General features: G+C 39.6%; 1 protein-coding gene across 1 annotated transcript in view; it reads right to left on the bottom strand.

Moving 5' to 3' along the window:
• TRIM24 (tripartite motif containing 24) overlaps positions 1–21,833 on the bottom strand; it is a 75,323-nt gene that overhangs the window by 9,408 nt on the left and 44,082 nt on the right. Inside the window, exons 9-16 of the mRNA XM_014546700.1 lie at positions 21,011–21,128; positions 17,779–18,047; positions 12,504–12,677; positions 9,782–9,955; positions 5,707–5,842; positions 5,302–5,374; positions 4,112–4,280; positions 1,858–2,186 (exon numbers count right to left, since the gene is read on the bottom strand). Of these exons, the coding sequence (XP_014402186.1) occupies positions 1,858–2,186; positions 4,112–4,280; positions 5,302–5,374; positions 5,707–5,842; positions 9,782–9,955; positions 12,504–12,677; positions 17,779–18,047; positions 21,011–21,128 (1,442 nt within the window). The remainder of the gene's footprint in view (positions 1–1,857; positions 2,187–4,111; positions 4,281–5,301; positions 5,375–5,706; positions 5,843–9,781; positions 9,956–12,503; positions 12,678–17,778; positions 18,048–21,010; positions 21,129–21,833) is intronic.

Genomic DNA, 21,833 nt, shown 5'->3' with positions numbered 1-21,833 from the left:
GCTAATTACCATGTTTCTCTTTTATTAGTGTAGATGTGCTCCAATCCTTCCACTTCCAGGGAAAGGGGCAAAGGAGGGTTGCTAAAAGTGATAAGGGAGGCAGCAGGGTGAACTTTTTTTGGGGAGGGGGGGTGAAGTTTCCTCCTGATGAGGGGCTTCAAAGGACAGTGGCCTACTTCTGCTACCCTCTGTCTCTAGAGACACAATTTCTGATTGGCATTTGGCAGGACAGAGCAGTTGCAGGTACAGGACTGGGAGTGCCTTTCTGCATGCAGCTCCCTGGAGAGTCTCTTCTGGCCAAGGAAATTTTTGTTCTAACCATTTCTCCTGGAGCCAGTACTACTGGGTGGTCTGGGGCAGAATGGAGGTGGGGCAGGGCAGGAAGAAGTATGGGGTAGAAGACTGGGGGTGGGGAAGGAAGAGGGTGAAATCTGCCCTGGGCTCACGTTTATGTAGGACTTGCACAAATGGGAGAGCTGGGCGCTAGTACCTTCCTTCCTTCACAGCTGAGAACTAGTTCATCCTCTCTCTCCCCCCGCCACCCCTCCTCTCCTCAGTGCCTGGTACTCGCGAACCTTCCCAGCGGCCAGTGTAGACACACGACCAAGGACACACAAAGATATCCCCAATCCAGCATGTGGTGGCTCTGTAGACAGTTGGGCAAACACAGACACATGACACTGGGTGCTGTAGACAGGGAATAGAGAGCTCCCTGGCCCAATGAGAGGGCTCATTTGGCGGAGCAGTAGCTCTATGAGCGAGTTCACCCCGGGTGCAGCTTCCAGGCCCGGAGTAGGCGAACTGAAAGCCCAAGATAATTAGAGCTAATTACATGTGTGCAAAGAGCCAAAACAGAGGCCGTGGGCCAGTCACTCCTCCCCTGCCTGCCCCCTGCAATCCCACCCCAGCAAAGGGGTTTTGCTGGCACAGCTGGGGCTGAGCGCCTGGGGAAGGGCGCGCAGGTGGAGAGCCCCTGGGGCCCAGGGGTTCGGGTGAGCCCTCCACCTCCAGAGCGCCCCGCCCCCGCCATTACACACTCCAGCGCATGCTGCGGCCCCAGAATGGCAGGTCGCGACTGGGTTAGGAATTGGACCAGAACTTGGTCCAAGCACTTACTGGCCTTGTGCTGAGCGGGCCCTGGTGGCATGGGCCCCAGCATTTGGGTCTTTAGGTTTCTATTATCTTGGCCTCCTGAGCATTCCGTCTCTGCGAAGATTCGAAACGGGGCTCTCCTTGTATCCCGCCACAGGGATGCCTGTCTGGAGCTGAGGCCGCAGGATGAGGAAGGGAAAGAGTCTGGTGCTTGGCTTTTGGTGATCAGTTTCTCTCTGCCTGGATGTGCCACAGGACCCCAAAAGAGTGACTCCTCTGAGCTTTCATTTGCATGTCTATACCATGCATGCCTCCTCTGAGCGGGCCTAAGCCGCAATCGCACATCCTTAATGCTGCCGGGAAGACGGGAAAGCCTCCTGCCACCACCACTGCGCTCGCAGCTGTCAGCCCAGCTTGTGGCTGAGCGGAGCTCCCCCAGTGGGAGCACACTGACCACCAGGGGCAGCTCCTGCATTGAGCGTCTGTCCCCTGGTGGTCAGTGCACGTCATAGCGATCAGTCATTCCCGGTCATTCTGCCATTAGGGTCAATTTGCATATTACCCTTTTATGATGGTGCACGGGTGGGGGCCCGCCAGCCTGCCCTGATGGGGGCCCCCGATCGGGGTGGGGATCCCCGCTGGGGGATGGGGCCAGCCAGGGCGAGGGGCTGAGGTCATTCTGGTCGTTCCGCTGTTTTGGTCACTGGGCTTTTATTATATAGGATAGTGAAAGAATGTGGAAAAGGAAAGCAAGTACTATCTTACCTTGGAAAATTTGCCAATGTGGGCACATGACAAGAAAGATGAAATACTTTGGGACACTTCTCACAGCACAGGAGTTCCCCTCCATTCTGACAAACTGCACACCAGTCCTCATTGGGGTCATCTTCTTTCCTTGCCTCTCCAACATGAAGAGGTGATTTTTGGGAGGCATCCAGCCACGAAGACTTTCCATTTGAGGAATTTTCCTGGTGAAGTACAGGTTGATCTCCTGTGCTATCAGGGGCATCTGACCTGAGCACAGACTCCTCAGAAGCAGAGGTCTGACTACTATTTAAGAGCAGGGAGGTCAGTATGCTTCTTGGATAGTTGGTCTGCAATGGAAGGAGGTAAGAGTATATGTATTCTTAAAACTGGCATTCTTAATTAGTACCATTGTAATTTTAGACCAAAGACTGCTCTCTCATGGGCACCTGGTATCTTCAAAGGAGTCTATAAACATGCATGAGAAAAAAGAATTATCTTTACTGCTAAATGTATTAGAATCTCTAGTAGTAAAGAAGACATGGGCCCTAACCGGTTTGGCTCAGTGGATAGAGCGTCGGCCTGCGGACTGAAGGGTCCCGGGTTCGATTCCGGTCAAGGGCATGTACCTTGGTTGTGGGCACATCCCCAGTGGGAGGTGTGCAGGAGGCGGCTGGTTGATGTTTCTCTCTCATCGATGTTTCTAGCTCTCTATCCCTCTCCCTTCCTCTCTGTAAAAAATCAATAAAATATATTTTAAAAAAAAAAGAAGAAAAAAAAGAAGACATGGGCCTCTACTGGAAAACATCATCAAAATAGAATATTAGTACTTAGGGAGTGTGGACAATAAAGAAAAATTATATGAATTTGCTGATGAGTTCAGAAATGGGAGAATGGATGGGTAGTGTAGAAGTCAACCATAGGAAACATAAGTACATTTTAGTGGACCTGTTCATTTAAATTATACCTAGACATAAAACATACCTAGTATAGATTTTTAAAAAATCATTCATAGAGCTATTAGTAACTTTAAGATAAATAAAAATTTTATGTTGGAGCCTAGGATGATGAAAATGTCAAATCACTAAGTCATTTTCACAATCTCCAACAGTGTTATAAAATGCTCCTCAATGCTGTCAAAACATTTTCCTACCCTTACATACATTCCTATGGAGTCCTCTGTCCTCCTGTTACAGAGTATAGTGAAGGAGCTGCTGTACTGGGGACTACCCTTTTCTTTGCCCCTGGTCTGTGTTTTATCCCATTTCTGGGCTCTTGTTTTTCTTTTTCTTGGTCTACTCCATATTTGATGAATCACACTGTAAAATAGCTTCCTGAGAATGAGTACATGGAAATTAAATTTTTTTCAATCTTCATGCATGTTTAAAAATGTTTATTTAGCCCTAGCTAGTTTGGCTCAGTGGATAGAGTGTTGGCCCATGGACTGAAGGGTCCCATGTTGGATTCAAGTCAAGAGCACATACCTTGGTTGTAGGCTCAACCCCTGACTCTGGTTGAGGTGTGTGTGGGAGGCAACCAATCGATGTGTCTCTCTCACATTGATGTTTTTCGCTGTCTCCCCTCCTCCCTTACACTCTCTCAAAAAAATCAAATGAAAAATATCCTCAGGTGAAGATTAACAAAAACAAACAAACAAAAAGTTTAATTTTTACCTATGATTGATCATTTTTTTCACTAACGTTCTGGTACTTATTAAGCCCTTTCAGTTCAGATGTCTGTGCCTTTCAGTTACACTCAGTTTCATTATATTATTTGAAGTCATTGATATAATTAAAAAATATATACATATATAATATAGGATATATATGTATATATTTTTTAAATATATTTTATTGATATTTTACAGAGAGGAAGGGAGACAGATAGAGAGTTAGAAACATCGATGAGAGAAACATCAATCAGCTGCCTCCTGCATACCCCCTACTGGCAATGTGCCCGCAACCAAGGTACATGCCCTTGACCGGAATTGAACCTGGGACCCTTCAGTCCGCAGGCTGACGCTCTATCCACTGAGCCAAACCAGTTAGGGCAAAATATATATATTTTTTATTGACTTCACAGAGGAAGGGAGAGGGAGGGGTAGAAACATTAATGATGAGAGACAATCATCAATCAGCTGCCTCTTGCACGCCCCACACTGAGGATCAAGTCTGCAAACTGGGCATGTGCCCTGACCAGGAATCAAACTGTGACTTCCTGGTTCATAGGTCGACACTCAATGACTGAGTCACTTCCAGTTGGGAGATATAATTACATTTTGAGGCCTAGTTTCTTCATCTGATTCTTGTTTCACTATCACAACAGGAAAATCATAATTTTCCGGTGGTCCACCATTTTCTTGTTTTATTCGGATTGGCTCCAACATGACCACTGGGACTTTGTGTGTAGAGTCAGCTCCTGCTGGTTTGCTAGAAGAGCCAGAGCTATAAGTGTAAGAAAGAAAGAAATAACCATCTAAGAATGCTACCTTAAGTATCTCCAAATAAAGTATAACCGCTTTGAGAATAATGACCTATCTTTACAGCAATGGTAGCTACTATATCAGCAATAAATGATACATAACTTAAATGCACCTGCTATGTACGAAAGTTTCACTTACGAATAAAAAAATGTTCTACATATTAACTTATCTAAATAGTTATGTTACATCTGAAAAGATACTTAAATAAATTTAAATAATACCACAATTAAAAGACAACTGCCTTCAATATTCTGAAGCTCTAAAATTGGGCAGCCAGATTTAGTTCTTAAAGCTAACATCTTTTTTTAGGCTTTTCCATTTCTCTAATCAGTGAAAAAGAGAACTCTAGGCTCATATTAATGATTTATTATTATGAAGTGTGAAAATAATGAGGGACATAATTTATTGATGTTCTGCTATTTAAAAAATGTAGTGGGAAAAAAAGCTTTTACAGATAGCCACTATGTTTTCATGGAATTGAATCTAAACTTTCTCTTTTCAGAGAATGCTCTTTCCATGTGATGAGCAAAGCAGTAAGTTAAAATAGAATTTCAACAAATGTAAACTTATTTTTAAAGCAAAATCATTTGGTCATTAGAAAATTCAGAAAACACTGAAGTTAGTATAAAATTATTTTTTCTTTTGCCTGTTTGTATTTGTGTGTATTCTCATATAGTACAGTGTGTTATATCCCACGTTTTTATTTTTTCCTTGCTATTATGATAAAATCATAAAATTTTATTTTCAACATACATACAAAGATATTTGTATCTTTAAAGTTAAAATTATAATGTATTTAATCCATTATGTTAGTTTATTAAATTAATGTAATACATAATAATTATTAAATTATTTTAATTTAAAAGTAAAAAATAAAAAAAATTGTTCAAAATGTATTGACTACCCAAAGTGTGTTGAGCACTGGGGCAAAATAAATATAATTAGAGATTTTCTATCTGGAGAATAAGGTTAAGTTAGCTTACCTTCCTCGACTCCCAACGCTCGAGGCACTAGGTGAACGTATTGGCGGGTGTACACTAGTCATAGTAACAGGTCCTGAAGAGAAGGAAATCATACACATTCATAAAATGAATAATTATGTACTTAATCCCAATTGAATGTGCTCACTTAGTACTACACTGAAACTGGAACACAAAGTATATAAAACAGTAAGTAGTTGCTAAACTCCTTGCACACGAGTTGAAATTGAAAAGGTACAGAGGCTTAACCTTTGATTTCTACTTTGAAAGTACTGTATACTATACTAATTTTAAATTGTGCCAAACCCTTTTAAATCATCCAACAAAAAGGGGGAGGATTGTGGGGTTTTTTTAAATTACAAATTGAGAAAAAACTGGAAAAACAAAATCAAAAGGAGCCCACTTTACCTGCAAGACCTGGAGATGGCACTGATGAATTTGGTGACTGGACAGTCCTGTTTGAGGGTGGTCTTGGCTGGCCATGATCTATGCTAGTATCCTTCCTCACAATATTGTCCAGCATAATAGTACCTGAACAGTCAATCTTATAAAAAAAGAAAATTATTTCATGGTATCCATGGTTTGCAAGTTAAAAACCACTTTAAATGAATAAGAAAACTTTAATAGTTTAATTATCACCAAATACTAAAACATGAAAAATTGTATTTGAGAAGTTCTGATGCATATCTTCCCCATAACAATCTTTAAAAAAACTTGCACTCTTATTGCTGGTTCGATTCCTGGTCAGGGCACATGCCCAAGTTGGGGGCCGCGATCCCAGTAAGGGTGTGCAGGAGGCAGATGATCAATGATTCTCTCTCATCACCTTTGTTTCTCCCTCTCTCTCTAAAAAAAAATAAAAAAAAAATAAAAAAATAAAAACATTAAAAAACAACAACAAAAACTTGGCACTCTTCCTTTTTGTTAATCCTCACCGAGGATATTTTCCCATTGATTTTTAGAGAGAGTAGAAGGGAGGGGGAGAGACAGAGAAAAACATCGATGTGAGAGAAGCCCATTGATTGGTTGCCTCCAGCTTGCACCAGGGCCGGGGATGAAACCTACAACTGAAGTCCGTGCCCTTGACCAGAAATCGAACCCGAGACCTTTTGGTCCAAGGGCCGATGCTCTAACCATAGAGCAACAGGCCAGGGCTTTCACTCTGCTTAAACGTTACATGTTAGTAAATACACTGAACAACATTTGCAGAACACTAACGTCAGCTAAGCACACTATTACCATTTGGTAGGAAAAATATACACTGTTTCAGAAATCATGAGCCAAGAGGAAGAAGTACTGTATGTCATTCACACCCTTAAAAATTAAAGCAAAAACATTTTTAATACTTAATTTAACAATAACAAAATGTAGCCAATTAAAAAAAAGCCTGGTGAGAAAAGTAGCAAAATTTCACATTTTTGCATATTTCTTTAGCATCTTGTTTAATAACAGCTAACGGGATTCTTATATCTGCTTATGTACTAAATCTCTTTTGATGAGTGATTTTGATTGAAGAATATGAAGAAAAATCAGGCCTTACACAGGGAAACCTTATGGAACCTCTGAAAGGGTTGTAGAGACACCTGCGTCCCTGGCCCATACTTTGAGAACCGAGGCTTTGGTATGCACCAGAAAGCTGAAGCAACATTTCCAGAACACTAGCGTCACCTAAGCACACTATTACCGTTTGGTAGGAAAAAAATGATCCCTGATAGATTCTTGCTTTAATAAAATAGGTATACAAATAACATGTTTCATAATTGATTACCAGGCTAAAATACTGATAAATTTCTATCAAATAAGACTTTAATGCTTTAAATGCAAATATTTTTCAGGCTTCTATATACCATTTATTTCCAAGGATGTCTTTGTGATTTAAATCCAGTTCAATTTTCTAATACAGTTGCAACCTTTCTCAACCAGGATTCTACGAAAGAACTAAGTCCTGTAGTCCTAAGGCACAGACTGTATAAAACAAATTTACTTCTTGCCTCTGCATTTAGAATGGTACTAGTTATGAACCATCCTGAGGAGGACTGAGAAAACAGACTCTCAAAGCAGTTTCTTGTTCTGTGGTTTAGATGAGGAATCTCAGTTGAGAAAGGCTAGTGAATACAGAGTCACCTCTATCTGAGGACTGCAGAGAAAAAGAGCAGAAGGATAATGTTAATATTTGTAGGTCATCTTTCAGTTGGGGGAGCAGGGAAGTACCAAGGTCATTTATGTTTAATATTTTTTTTGGCAATACCTTAGTCAGTACTTTTTAGAGAGTGCAAAGAGCATTGAAATGATTGGGTTTGAAAGATCTTAATTTAAGAAAAGTTATTTACAACTGTGGAGTAATCCTAAAAGCTAAAATAAAATTATCAGAATGAGACAAAAAGTTTTCCTATATATTACCTATGTTTGAAAAATACATGTACTCTACCATTTAAAGTATATACAATTATTTTAAAAAAATGAAATAACTTTGTTAAGGTTAATGATGTCACTATTGGGAAATGTTAGTTGATCTCAGTAACTTAAACTAAATAATAAGAATTTTAAAATTCTTTCACAATCTTACAAGATATTAAAAGTTTTTAATATTTGTGTGTATGATTACCTAATCTTGTAGGATAACAAAATACAAAACAAATATCAACTTATGTATGGAGATCAGTCTACAAAATATGTTCTGCCTTTTGAAAGATTTTTAAAAAGTCATACTAACAAAGCTAGAGAGTATAACAAAGCTAAACACACACTAAAGGCCCAGTGCACAAAAATTTGTGCACTTGGGGGGGTCCCTCAGCCCGGCCTGTGCCCTCTCGCAGTCTGGGACCCCTCGGGAGATGTCCACCTGTGGCTTAGGCCCCGCTCCCTGGGGGAACGGGCCTAAGCTGGCAGTCAGACATCCCTCTGGCAGCCCGGGAGCCCTCGGGGGATGTCCACTTGCCAGCGGGGAGCAGGCCTAAGCTGCAGTCGGACATCCTTAGCGCTGCTGAGGAGGCGGGAGAGGCTCCTACCACTACCGCTGTGCTGGCAGCCATCAGCCTGGCTTGTGACTTAGCAGAGCTCCCCCTGTGGGAGCGCACTGACCACCAGGGGGCAGCTCCTGCGTTGAGCGTCTGCCCCCTGGTGGTCAGTGTGTGTCATAATGACCAGTCATTCCCAGTCATTCTGTTAGGGTCAATTTGCATATTACCCTTTTTTTTATATAGGATAGAGGCCTAGTGCACAGGTGGGGGCCAGCTGGTTTGCCCTGAAGGGTGTCCCAGATCAGGGTGGAGGTCCCCACTGGGTTGCCTGGCCAGCCTGGGTAAGGGGCTGATGCTGTTTGCAGGCTGGGCAAGCACCCCAGCAGGGACCCTCACCCCATGGGGGTGTGGCCAGCCTGGGTGAGGGGCTGAGGGCCGTTTTCAGGCTGGCCATGCCCCCGGGCGACCCAAGCTCCTAGCCTCTCTCTCTCTTTTTTTTTTTTCAGCGCCTCCTTGAGCGGAGGCCAGGGCGGGCTGGAAGCAGGTATCTGGGATTTATTTATCTTCTATAATTGAAACTTTGTAGTCTTGAGCGGAGCCCAGGGCAGGCCAGGGCAGGCGGGAAGCTTGGCTTCCTCCATCACCGGGGGCAACCCAAGCCTCCTGCTCAATCCAGCTCCGTGGCTGCCACCATCTTAGTTGGGTTAATTTGCATACTCGCTCCTGATTGGCTGGTGGGTGTAGTGGAGTGATGGTTAATTTGCATCTTTATCTTTTATTAGTGTAGATTATATATATATGGTTTTTAAAATAAACTTTTATTGATTTCAGAGAGGAAGGGAGCTGGACTGAGATAGAAACATCAATGATAAGAGAGAATCACTGATTGGATGCCTCCTGCATGCCCCCCACTGGGGATCGAGCCGCAACCCGGGCACGTGCCTTTATCTGGAATCGAACCCAGGACCCTTCAGTCCACAGGCTGATGCTCTATCCACTGAGCCAAACCAGCTAGGGAGAGAGTTAATATATTTAACTTAAGTAGAAATCAGAGGTAGTTTTGCACTGGTATGATGTAACAGAAAATGTTTTCATTTCTAATAGTAAACTTGCCTTCATTTCTGCTAATGTCTTTAATTCTAGCCTCCCTCTCTAATCTGATATTTTCATATCACATTCCAGCAATTCACCTCTTCAGTACTCTTTCCCATGTCCTTTCTTCCCTGCTTTCCCAGCTTAGATTTCATATCCATCACCACAATCATTCATTTCCATAATCCATCACCATTTTATAAATCCTTCATTACAAACACCTTAAGCTCCAGCACCTTGAAAGATATTATGTAGTATGGCCAAGTGTCTATAATCTTTTTATTTTTCTTGTTGTTATATCTCTAAAGGATGTAAGTAACTTCTAAAACAAACACATACAACCTATAATGCAACAAACTCATGCCTTTTACCAAATCCAAGTCCACGTAAAATTTTCGAAATAGATTCTTAAAAATTCTCTGTATACTTACATCTGGCAGAGAAGGAAGATTATAGGAACCTCCCACTGGTGAGCTCAAATCAATCATAGGTGAACCAAAAGCCTTTCCATCATATCCTGCTGCACTAGTAATGGTGGGACTGGAAGGAGTAGAGGATGTGCTATTGGCAGTTGATGGGGGGGCCTGCCCACTGCTAATCTGCCACTACAGTAGAAAGAAAAAGAAAAGTTGTCCATCAGCAGACCTATAACATAAAATGTCCACCTAATCCTAATCCAGACACAAAACAAAACAGAAGACAGATTCTGCAATTTGAATTCAATTGTAATTGGAAGAGGGAGAGGGCATAGGTATACATAACTTTCATGAATCCTGTTGAAAAATAAAAAGCGCTGATTTTTACCAGAAGACAGCAGTTAGTATATACCAGAAAACCACAGTACCAATCTTGGAAAGCTTGTACGTACTGGAAAAGAAATATAAACACATGCGCAGCAACCTCAAGGTAAAGATGGAGGGCAAAAAACATACATTTTCTGCTGTCCCTACCTGATATGTATGAAACTAAAATAATGGTTAAAAGGAATTTTAAAAAGGCACTGAGTCATAAAGACAAAGAAAACAGGAGAAGACAGAAACGGAAAGCAGATGGACAAATAGAAAATTACTTAATTTGATAAAGCTGAAATCTAAGGTGGCAGTGGGGAAAATAGAGAAGCAAATCAACATACACTGCAGAACCCCTAAAAGCTTGGGAAGTATGAGAGGTGAAGCTGGGGCAAAAAACAGAATAATCTGAGTGCTTAAGAAGTGTTAAATCTTGTGTTTCTTTCCTACTCTACCTGTAGTTACCCCAAGGTAATAAGGACTTCCTTCACCTACACAGAAAAAGGCTAGAAGTTTATTTCCAAAACAGGTAGATCAGTGTCTTTAGACTGAAGAGCACCATATTCAGTTGCAGGCAGAAGTACTGCATGGAAATGAAGATTCAGAAACCATACACACACTGAATGCTGAGCTTCTCACCCAGTCTGCTGATGGCTTACTCCCTATCTTCTTCTCCCAGCTGGCTTCAACAAGTAGCCAGACCCTGCATTTTAGGCAGAAGACAAAAAGATCCTTTGGGGAATGGATCAGCCTAAGAGTTAAGACCTAAAGATGGTGACTTTAGGAATTCTCCCAATAAACACTGCTAGTAGCCTTAATATTAGAGTGAAACCTCAATCATCAAACACTAGACCAAGACCCAAGAGTTCAGATTTTTTTAACTCATTTCTTATATCTGAACAGGTAATCAAGCATCATTTATGTTAGTGGCCAAGATAAATATATTAACTAAGCTAACACTAGGAATGCTTAAGTGTACAGAGATGAACCATGCTGCTGTCTTTAATCTACATTGAAATCTATAATAAAAAAAAAAAGACTTGATTGACTGGATCAAGAGGTATATGCATAATAACTGAGAAAGCATATAAAACAATTTTTCCTCTATACAACTCTTCCAAATTGTTATGTTACAAACATCTATAATAATAAAAGTGTAATATGCTAATTAGGTCAGACAGCCAAATGATCTTCCGGACATCATTCCAGACGTCCTTCCTGACTAAGCAGGGGCTGAGGCAGAGGTGGTTAGGGGTGATCAGGCAGGCAGGCGAGTGGTTAGGGGTGATCAGGCAGGCAGGCGAGCAGTTAGAGGCAATCAGGCAGGCAGGCAGAGTGGTTAGGGGCAATCAGGCAGGTGAGCGGTTAGGAGCCAGCGGTCCTGGATTGCGAGAGGGATGTCCGACTGCCGGTTTAGGCCCCATCCCACAGTGGGGTGGGGCCTAAACCAGCAGTTGGACATCCCCCAAGGGGTCCCAGATTGAGAGAGGGTGCAGGCTGGGCTGAGGGACCCCCTCCCATGCACAAATTTCATGCATGGGGCCTCTAGTTTCTTAATAAAATACTGGGGGGAAAAGGAAACAACTAAGAGCTATCTCAAGACTGTGCAGAGGAAAACATTCCCAAATACAATACCGTTAACATATGGCCTACATTATATGGAGTGACAGTGTCTGAAACATTCTAATTTATATGCTCCACTGAAAAAACTATGTAAGGAAACCTGTGAATGTGAAAGTTATCTTTACTACCTACCCCACCCCTCATATCCACCCACCTCTCCCATCTCTGCCCACCCTTCCTTTCTCTGGACTCATGTCCTCCTTTGCTCCCTAGAATAATCAGCTACAGCTGATGTATGACCCTCCAGGTTTTCTCTATATATGTAATATTAAAACAACAAAAAACCCCCCACAAAAATAAGATAATACCTCACAAGAACTTAGCATGTTTTCCCTCCATATAATATACTTAGATCATATACAGACTACTGGATGTTCTTAATAGCTAAAAGGTATTAAAAAAATATGTAATACCTAGAATATATTTTTATCTGAAGACATTAAGAATATAATGTCTTAAGAATATTAAGACATATATCACTATTAGAAAAATCAATACCTATGACACACTGATTATTCTGGGCTTTCATTCATATAAAGTGGCTTGATTTTTCTTGTTATTTACAAAGCATCAAGACCGTTCTCTTAGCTTTGTCTCTATAAGTCAGTCTATAATAAATTTTGTAATTCACTTTTTTTTTTTTTTACAAAAAAGCTTGCTCTTACTTTTCATAACTGTTACTTTATCCATAAATTCAATGTAATTGCAAAGTAGCAAAAGGAAAATAAGTGAATATGTATACCTGTTTTATCGCTTGTTGAGCCAAGAAAGCCATCTGTAGGGGATTGGGCTTTATTGCTTGCCGTGGCATATTCTGGGTTGGTGGATATCTCAGCTGTTGAGAATGAGGAGGGAGAACTGGTCCACTGGGTTTGGGGCTGTGATTCTGAAAATTTATCAAACGCGGAGGGGGTTGCTGAAAAAAAGAAATAAAACCAATTCAGTGACAAAAATCTGAAAGATAAAATTATAAAGCACTCTATTTTATTACTTTCACAGAAAAACAGCAACTCTATCACAGCTGAATCAATAATTAACACTACAACAAGGGAATAGGGGAATAAGGCAGCCTTCCAGAATGTATAGAAGCAATTTAAAGAAAAGGAGTTTTATTAAGAGCGTTGGTGGAGGGGTTTCCGATTTTAAGTAGGTTATACCAGGATTGGGCCTATGCCATGTGGGGAAGTAGGGAAAATTTATCTTTGGTTCTCAGTCCTTGTTTATGATTAACTTTTGCAAAGAATTGTCCTCTTCAAACCTCGTAAATAAGGTGGTGGTAAAATAATAATTGCTAACATTTATTTATCAGTTATTATAGGCCAGGTACTGCTTTAGTTCTTTACATGTGTTAACTCATTTAATCTTCACAACAATCCTGTGAGGTAAAAACAATTTAAGTATCTTGTCAAAAATTAAAGATAGTAAGGGATAGAGCTGGGATTTGAATTCAAGTACTCTGGCTCTAAAGTCTGTACTCTCACCCAATAAATCATTAATAATGAAAATAGCTGATATTAAGTAACATTTTGAAGTAAATGAATTTTAGATGTTATTGAAATAAAACTATATGCCAGGCATTGTGATCAGCATTTTACTCTCCCCTCATTTTACAAATTAGGACACTATACATCAGAAAGCTTAAATAACTTGGAAAAAAAAAAAAAAGCCACACAGCTAGTAAAAAGGCAACACTAAGGCTTTTCTCCAAATCTAGTCTGCCATATTATTACCAAATCGTGTTCTATTATTTTGCTAGGGGTTAATATATTAATTACAGCTTAGAGGATGTGTTTCCCAAAAAGAAAATATATTTGAAAGGAAACCCTTCAAGGACAAAATTGGTTGATTACAGGATAGGGCAAGGGCTGGGAAGGCAAGCTTACTTTGCTCTTAAATGCTAGCCCTAGAAACTGAGACGAGTGTTCTAGAAAAAGGTAACCTTATATGCCAGTGTCTCTTGCCTATCCAATTCTCTTTATGGTTGGCAATATTGCAAATACTTACTTGCAGGCTATCTTAACAGTTTATTTTTACAACTAGAACTTCTCAGAGAGGGAACTATTAACTCTCACATTCACAGGGGACAATGAATGTGGAATTTATAAAGTTGAATTAGCAACACCTTAAATTTTGACTCTGTGAAGGCAGAGGAGCTATAAAGAGGATAGCCCTGTCTTCTTTTTCCTCTCCCATTTTTGGAATTTCCTTTCCTGGATAACATTGCTTCTCTCCCCCCTCTCTTACAAATTAATTAGTACTGGGTTCACCCTCAGTAACTTTCTCAAGAGTAATTATAAAACCAATGAAAAATAGATTTAAATATTATTTCAAGACCAAGGAAAATTTTGTGGGTGAAAAATAAGTGTCAAAATTTTACAAAAGTAAAAAGCCTGAAGCAATAAAAATTAATTTTTATTCTTCTACTAAAGTTTTGTGATTTGAAGGGTTTTATATCATAGAAACACAAAGAGAAAATAGTTGGAGAATCATAGTGAAAAACTCCTACATTTATCTGTAGTTTTTTTAAAATGTGGAAAAGCACCCAAAATAATCCTTAAGGGAGAATAAAGGTAGTTGTAGAAGCTTCTGCTACCATGCTATCACACCCTCACCCAGATTCAGTCAAGATACTTGGTGCCACAGTAATGTACTCTGAGGAATCAATCAATGTAGGAATGAATATTGACCCTGCAGTTTGGTAAGATGTGAGGTGATTTTTCTTGCCTCTCCTAAACTGTTATATTTGACTGAATTAATTTCTAAAATCCTTGTGACAGAGGAAGCAACTTGAAAGAATAACATTAGGAACTATTTATTAGCATAAAAAAATAGCAAAATCACTGTTATTTTATTTTAAAATAAATACTTTTTATTTTAAAATAAGTGTTTTTTAAGTTTTTTAGAGAGAGGAAAGGAGAGGGAGAGACAGAAACATCGATGAGAGAGAAACATTGACAAGCTACCTCCTGCATGCGCCCCCCGACTGGGGATTGAGCCCTCAACCCAGGCATATGCCCTGACCAGAAATCGAACTGGTTCACTCCAACCACTGAGCCAAACTGACTAGGGCAGGTTTTGATTTTATTCTAGGTCAGTAGTTTCCAACTATGTAAAAAATGAAGGCTAGCATATGTCTTCCTAAAATCCATCACTGTGTAGGAAAATTAACATGTACATATAAAATGAAAATATTTCCACAACAGTTAATCTGGCTCAGGTTCGAGAAACATTCATGTGAATTATGTATAAAATAACGTATGTGCCCAGTCGGAGTGGCTCAGTAGTTCAGCACCTGTCAATCTATGAACCAGGAGGTCACAGTTCGGTTCCTGTCAGGGCACATGTGCAGGTTATGAGCTTGGTCCCTGGTGGGGGGCATGCAGGAGGCAGCCAATCAATGATTCTCTCTCATCATTCATGTTTCCATATTTCTCCCGGTCTCCATTCCTCTCTGAAATCAATAAAAATCCTATACTATATAATAAAAGCCCACCGACTGAACGGTGGAACTACCAGAATGACCGGTCAACCAGTCGCTATGACGTGCACTGACCACCAGGGGGCAGACACTCAATACAGGAGCTGCCCCCTGGTGGTCAGTGCGCTCCCACAGTGGAAGTGCCGCTTGGCTGACGGGGATGAGTGGCACTCGCACAGCAGGCAATCCCCGCAGACCATGCCCCCGACCAGTGCACAAATCCTGTGCACTGGGCCTCTAGTATATATGTAAAAAAATAACATGTGACAGTGCTAACAAACTTAGATCTGAACATCAGAGTGTAATAGAATATACTGTATACTGCTAAATAAACAGAGATGCACAATGTCTATCAAGTTTTATCAATCAATCATTTAACTATGTATTCAACCTCTGTATCACCGAATTCTTTAACCATGCAGAGTACATCGTTAATCTTCAGAGGAAGAAGAATAGAGAGCAATCATGTAAGTGACTTTAAGAAGCACTCTTTTAAATTTACCTGAACCCTATGGACAGATGTACGGTACAATCTGAACATATCCACAAAGCCAGGAACACATATACACACCTGCTTATAGGCAATCATTTTTCCGACACATATGTAAATAAACTGGTAGAAAAGGAAGAATGTTGGTAAGCATGGCAATGTAAAAATCTGTAGAGTGCGCAAATTGGTAAGTGGAAAATATATGAGTGAATGTTTGGCAGAGAGCAGCTAAAAATGAAACATGAGAGTGTGAAAGAAGGTTCAGGAGTTACTGAGAGTCAAGAGAAAAGAACAGTGTATGAGGTAATGACCGAAAGATGCAAAAATTACTTTATTTCTAAGTGAGAAAACTGGGTTGTATAACAGAGATTATACATTATATAAATTATGTAGCAGTAAGTCCTAGAGAGGAAAAATAAGATCAAAAGCAAATTTCTGAGATACACAAGCTAAAGGTTCAGTGTTCACTTCTGTCTGTCATTGCTTATATAAATAACTACTTATGGGAATGTGACCAAGTTAGATAATATCTATTAACTACCTCAGTTCCTCACTTCTTACTGAAAAGCCAATTTACTCTTTTTCAGGTTAATAAACTACTTAATGAAAATCACTTTACCATCTCTCAGACACTTAAGATAAATATTAATTATGCAAATGCTTAGCACTAGGCACTCAACAAGTTATTATTTTTTCTCTCTTCTCCTCCTCACATTTATCTTGAGAAAAAGTTTTGGCATTCTTTGCAGTCTATCTGTAATATGTCACTGCAGTCTACAGAGGTAGTAACAAAATTATTCCTCAATTTTCTTAACAAAATTTCAACTTTGCCAGTTTCACTCCTGATATCTAAAGCGTACAATTCTTTCCTAATAGAACACTCACCATAAAAACTTAAATTGCTTGTTATTTACTTCCTGTAAAAACCTGAGTTAAAACAAAGTTTGAAACGAATAATCAATTGGGTATACTAATATTCCCTTGGATTTGATATGCCTTCCTAATCAAATCACTAGAAAGCCATAAACCTCAAGTACATCACCTCAGGCCTTCAAAGAAGCAATTTAACAATATTAGGATCTACATATGCCCACAACTTTTATTCAGAGTTAAAATAAGAGTCAGATGAAGACCATTTTTATATTCTGTACTAGTAAAATTACCACAAAAATACAATTATTCCATTTAATTGTTGTTTTATAAAGACTCACTCACATAATATCTTCCTCTTAGTGCTAGTAAAATGTTTCTCCTCTAAATAACTAATATGTTTCCTTTTTATCACACAATATAGATAATTCTATTTCTTTTTCTTAGGTTGACAATAAGTTTTGAGCTAAGGCTTGCTCTCAAGTATGAGAATTCTTAGCCTAGTTCTACACACTTTGACTCTTATTAAACCTCATTCCATTTCATTCATGTCATTTACTGTCCTTCAAATCCTTCTCCGAAATAGGAAGAATATGAATTCATAAATATATATATAACTGAAAACAACAGACAATTTGTATGAATTTGACCTTATAGTCTTTACTAAACCTTTATTAAAACTAAGTATGCCCACATCTAAACTGAGCAGAACAGTTAAAACATTTAACAAAAGATATGAATATTTTATCTTAAAAAACTGGATTAAAAGTAAACAATATTTCATAATTAGTGAAAATAACAATGGTTCATGGAATATTTGCTCAGAAATAAAGTTTGAAAAAGGTATATTTCTAATGAACCACATCCCTGCCCCTTTCTATTTCATTTTGCCCTAGTTTCTAAGATGCAATGTGGTTTTCTAAACACTTGCATCCCCACACTGTCTATAATATTAAGACAATGTAATAAAAATAGATGTACTGGTTAAATAAACCATTAATTCTTTTTTTTGAGAAGGGCTAAAATCTAGGAGCTAAATCAGGAATCCACAATGCAATACATTTTTATAAATTCATATATTTAAATCATGGATGATGGGTGTCCTGGTTATTTTCAGAGTTGCTAAATACAATTGTACTATAATTATCTAAGTTAGGACAGGCCTGCTTCCAAATTTACCTGATGAGAGATGGAAGGTTGCTGGATGGGCCCCTGCATTCTAGGGTTTGGTAAACCCATAGGTGCTGGCCTCCGTTGCACCTGTTGCCTCTGAGCCATTACCTGTTGCTGCATATGCTGGAGTCGTAACTGAGCTAGGCTGATCTGTGTTGGAAACTTGGATAACTGGTTTGAAGATAAACCACCTTGTGGCTGTGAATTCTGTTCCATGACAGGATTCTGCTTAGGCATTTGTGGTTGACTCTCTTTATCTTCAATTACTAAAGAACCTAATTAAAGAAAAAAGGTTAAGTTCTAAAGTTTTTCTGATAGTGAAATACTACATTTTGTAAGGTTATTGTTGCTGAACTTCCAAACTGTCAAGGAACTTTTCAATCTCAGGAAACCTTTACACTCTTTTCTGATAGAGAATATTTTGAGTGGCTTACAATTACCCTTAAGAGAGTTTAAGGGTGCATCTAATAGGTCTGATCCATGCACAAGGCAAAGATTAATTTTTTCAACAGTATAGATTCAATTAAATGTTTTAGATTTACAAAGTATATGCACCCTAAAAAAAAATATGGCTATAATTCATTACTTACTGGTTGTTAATCACTGTGACAGCAGGTCTATGTATATTGTTAAATTCCTCTTTACAGATAAGGGATCTATGATTCAGAGACATTGAAGAACTTACCCAAATCCTCAAAACATTAACTGAATATTTATCTAGATCAATATTTTCCCCTTGCCCTATGAAAGATGTTTCTCAGAAGCCATGGATAACAAATTTGGAAAATTTGTCTCTTTGGAAGAATTAAAATGTAAATTTCATTGTAAACGACAATTTACAGAGCTGTAAATGACAGCTCTGAGAAGTTCTACAGTAAAGAGTATTATTTAACTTTATTATATCAGAGTTTCACAAACTCTTCACAAACAGGAGATGCTGTCTTTATTTGATTTTTGCTGATGCAGACTTACCTAAAACTATATCTATTTTTGTGTGTGCAATTATACATATATTCTTACCTTTACCTATGCCTATATTTGTATTATAAATGATATACACTGAGTGGCCAGATTATTATGATCGGTCAGATTATTATGACCACCCCATCAGTACAATGAAGTGAATTAGTTATGCAAATAATAATAATAAGATCTTGAGAGTATTTGCTTAGGAAGTTTTCAATATTCAGTATTTTTGGAAGTGTCAATGAAGTACTGATGGGGTGGTCATAATAATCTGGCCGGTCATAATAATCTGGCCACTCAGTGTATATAAATACATACATCTCTATAGATATGACTACTTGTGTGGATATATAACTGTGATAGGTTCTCTGTACAGTTGAATGTGGGTTGGTAGAGAGGGATAAGGGTTAAGAGATAGTTACTTAGACACATGCTTTGTATTAATTAACTAGAGGCCAGGTGCACAAAATTCATGCACTGGGGGGCGGGGGGGCCCTCAGCCCAGCCTGCACCCTCTCGCAGTCTGGGAGCCCTCAGGGGATGTCTGACTGATGGCCCTGTGGGGAGCGAGCCTAAACCATCAGTCGGACATCCTCAGTGCTGCCGCAGAGGCAGGAGAGGCTCCCGTCACCACAAGTGTGCTATGAGCCTGGCTTCTGGCTGAGCAGCGCTCCCCCTGTGGGAGCGCACTGACCACCAGGGGGCAGCTCCAGCGTCGAGCAGGATCCAGCTGAAACGGGCTCTCCGACATCCCCCGAGGGGTCCTGGATTGCGGGAGGGCGCAGGCCAGGTCGAGGTACCCCACCTGTGCATGATTGGGGCCAGGGAGGGACGCAGGAGGTTGGCCAACCGGGGAGGGACCGTGGGAGGGCTCCAGGGTGTGTTTGGCCTGTCTGGTTCAGTCCTGATTGGCTGGATCCCAATAGCAAGCTAACCTACCAGTCGGGAGTGTCTGCCCTCTGGTGGTCAGTGCACGTCATAGCGACTGGTTGACTGGTCAACTGTCTGCTCCCTGGTGTCAGTACACGTCATAGCGAGCAGTTGAGTGGCCTTAGCATATCATTAGCATATTACGCTTTGATTGGTTGAACGGATGACCGGACACTTAGCATATTAGGCATTTATTATATAGGATACATATAGTAACACATATAGGTGTGTGTTTGTGTGTAGTTCCAGTTGTTGCTATTTATCAAACATATAGCTTTATGTACTTCTAAACTGAACTGCAGGGGTCATCTTATTATTTTTTCTTTAAGGGGACACTCTATCATTATTCTTTTTGTTCTTCCCTTGTATAAATGCTTTGTGTAAGTCGATTTCTTCCGTTCCTGGTGTATTCTGAGAGTACTGGCACTCTATCGTGCCATTTTTTCCTTTCTTACGCAGAATCTAGCCTACAGAATGAGAGCACAATCATATTTGATGATTTTGAAACAAAGTTAATAAGCCCAATGATGTCATCAAAGGGAATATTAGTTAATGAAGAATGTATAGGGAATTCTTAAATTTCTGTTTATATAATTTCCCTGTGAGAAATTAAGAGAGTAGGCAAAAAGTGAGGACTTTTTCTCCTAGCAAATAATATAACAAGAAAGTTAAAATAACTTCCTACTGAACTGCCTGCAAGGATGTTTGAACTCTTAATGTTACCAAGATGATAGTCTTCCTTTGTGATAATTCAGTGGACACCAATATTTAAAATTTGGGCACTTTTCTGTATGCACATAACACTTCAATTAGAAACTTAAATATATGTATAATTATATTTATTATATAAAATTATATGTATAATTATTACAAAAAGGCAAAAGAAAAAGCTATGTTTTCCCTAGCCAAGAGAAAGCAAATGAGTAACATTAGGCATTTGATGACTGAGTCTAAAGAGAAAGCCAATAATAGTATTGGAAATACTATTGTATCAGAAAACATTCTAAGTATCAAAAAATTCTATAACAATGCCAGTCACAAGTCAAGAGTTTTATCAACCCATTCTGATAAAAAGTTCAAGCAAGAGTCTATGAAAAATAGAACTCCTTAATCCCTAGTCAACAGAGGATGTTTCATAACATCCATATACTTATATGTATGTTAACATTCATGCATGTGTGACATATATACACAGATTAATAAAATACTAACAAAAATTCCATGTTTTTAAACCAAGGTAACAAAAACATTGAGGGTATAAGGAATACATTTTCAATAACATAATAATCATTAAGAGTTCCAGAAACAAATGGTACTTGGGAAAATATACATAATGACCTACCTAAATTGATAATATTTTGAGCCCAGAAACCAGGATCACAGTGAAATTGGATGATATTGTTGGTCACTGGGGAAGCATCACACCTTGCTCGAAGGAGATGCCGTAACCGGTATGTAATCTAGAAGAAAGGAGACAATTAAACATCAATATCGTTATCAGGCCAATAGTTTATTACACTCCCAGTAAATACACACAAAAAGTAAGTCTCTTGTATGTGTACCAACACAAAATAAACAATAAAATATACACTATAAAAAGTAGACAGCCGAGCCTGGCTGGTGTGGCTCAGTGGTTGAGCACTGACATATAAACCAGTAGGTAACGGTTCGACTCCTGATTAGGGCACATGCCTGGGTTGCCAGATTGATCTCCAGTGTGGGGTGTGCAGGGCAAAACATTTTTTTTTTTTAAAGTAGACCTGCCCTAGCTGGTTTTGCTTAGTGGATAGAGCATCTGTGGGAAACTGTTTATTGCCTTCACTATCTGATAAGCATAGACAGAGAACGCCCCCCCCCTCCCGCCCCCAAGGCTGGGTGCCTTTGAAGCCCTAGCAAAGGTCGGAGTTAGGCGCCACCTCCGTTTGTCCAGACAGTGGTAGCTGAAACTACTCTCCCATTTATTATTATGTAAATCCTTGCTGATGGGCTAGTCTGTTGCCAGGGGTCGCCTGCCTAAGGGCTATGCTATGAATGCATTCCAGATCAATAAAAGCTTGGTGAGGCCTGAGCACGGGTGGAAGTCCTTCCCCTTGAGTTGGACTTGCCCGCCTGGTCCCCCAATATTTCAAATTATCTCTTGTCTTTTCATTTTCATTTGTGTGCGG

This window comes from Myotis brandtii, unplaced genomic scaffold, assembly GCF_000412655.1.
Source record: "Myotis brandtii unplaced genomic scaffold, ASM41265v1 scaffold455, whole genome shotgun sequence".
Lineage (NCBI taxonomy): Eukaryota > Metazoa > Chordata > Mammalia > Chiroptera > Vespertilionidae > Myotis > Myotis brandtii.
This window is presented reverse-complemented; position numbering and strand designations above follow the sequence as displayed.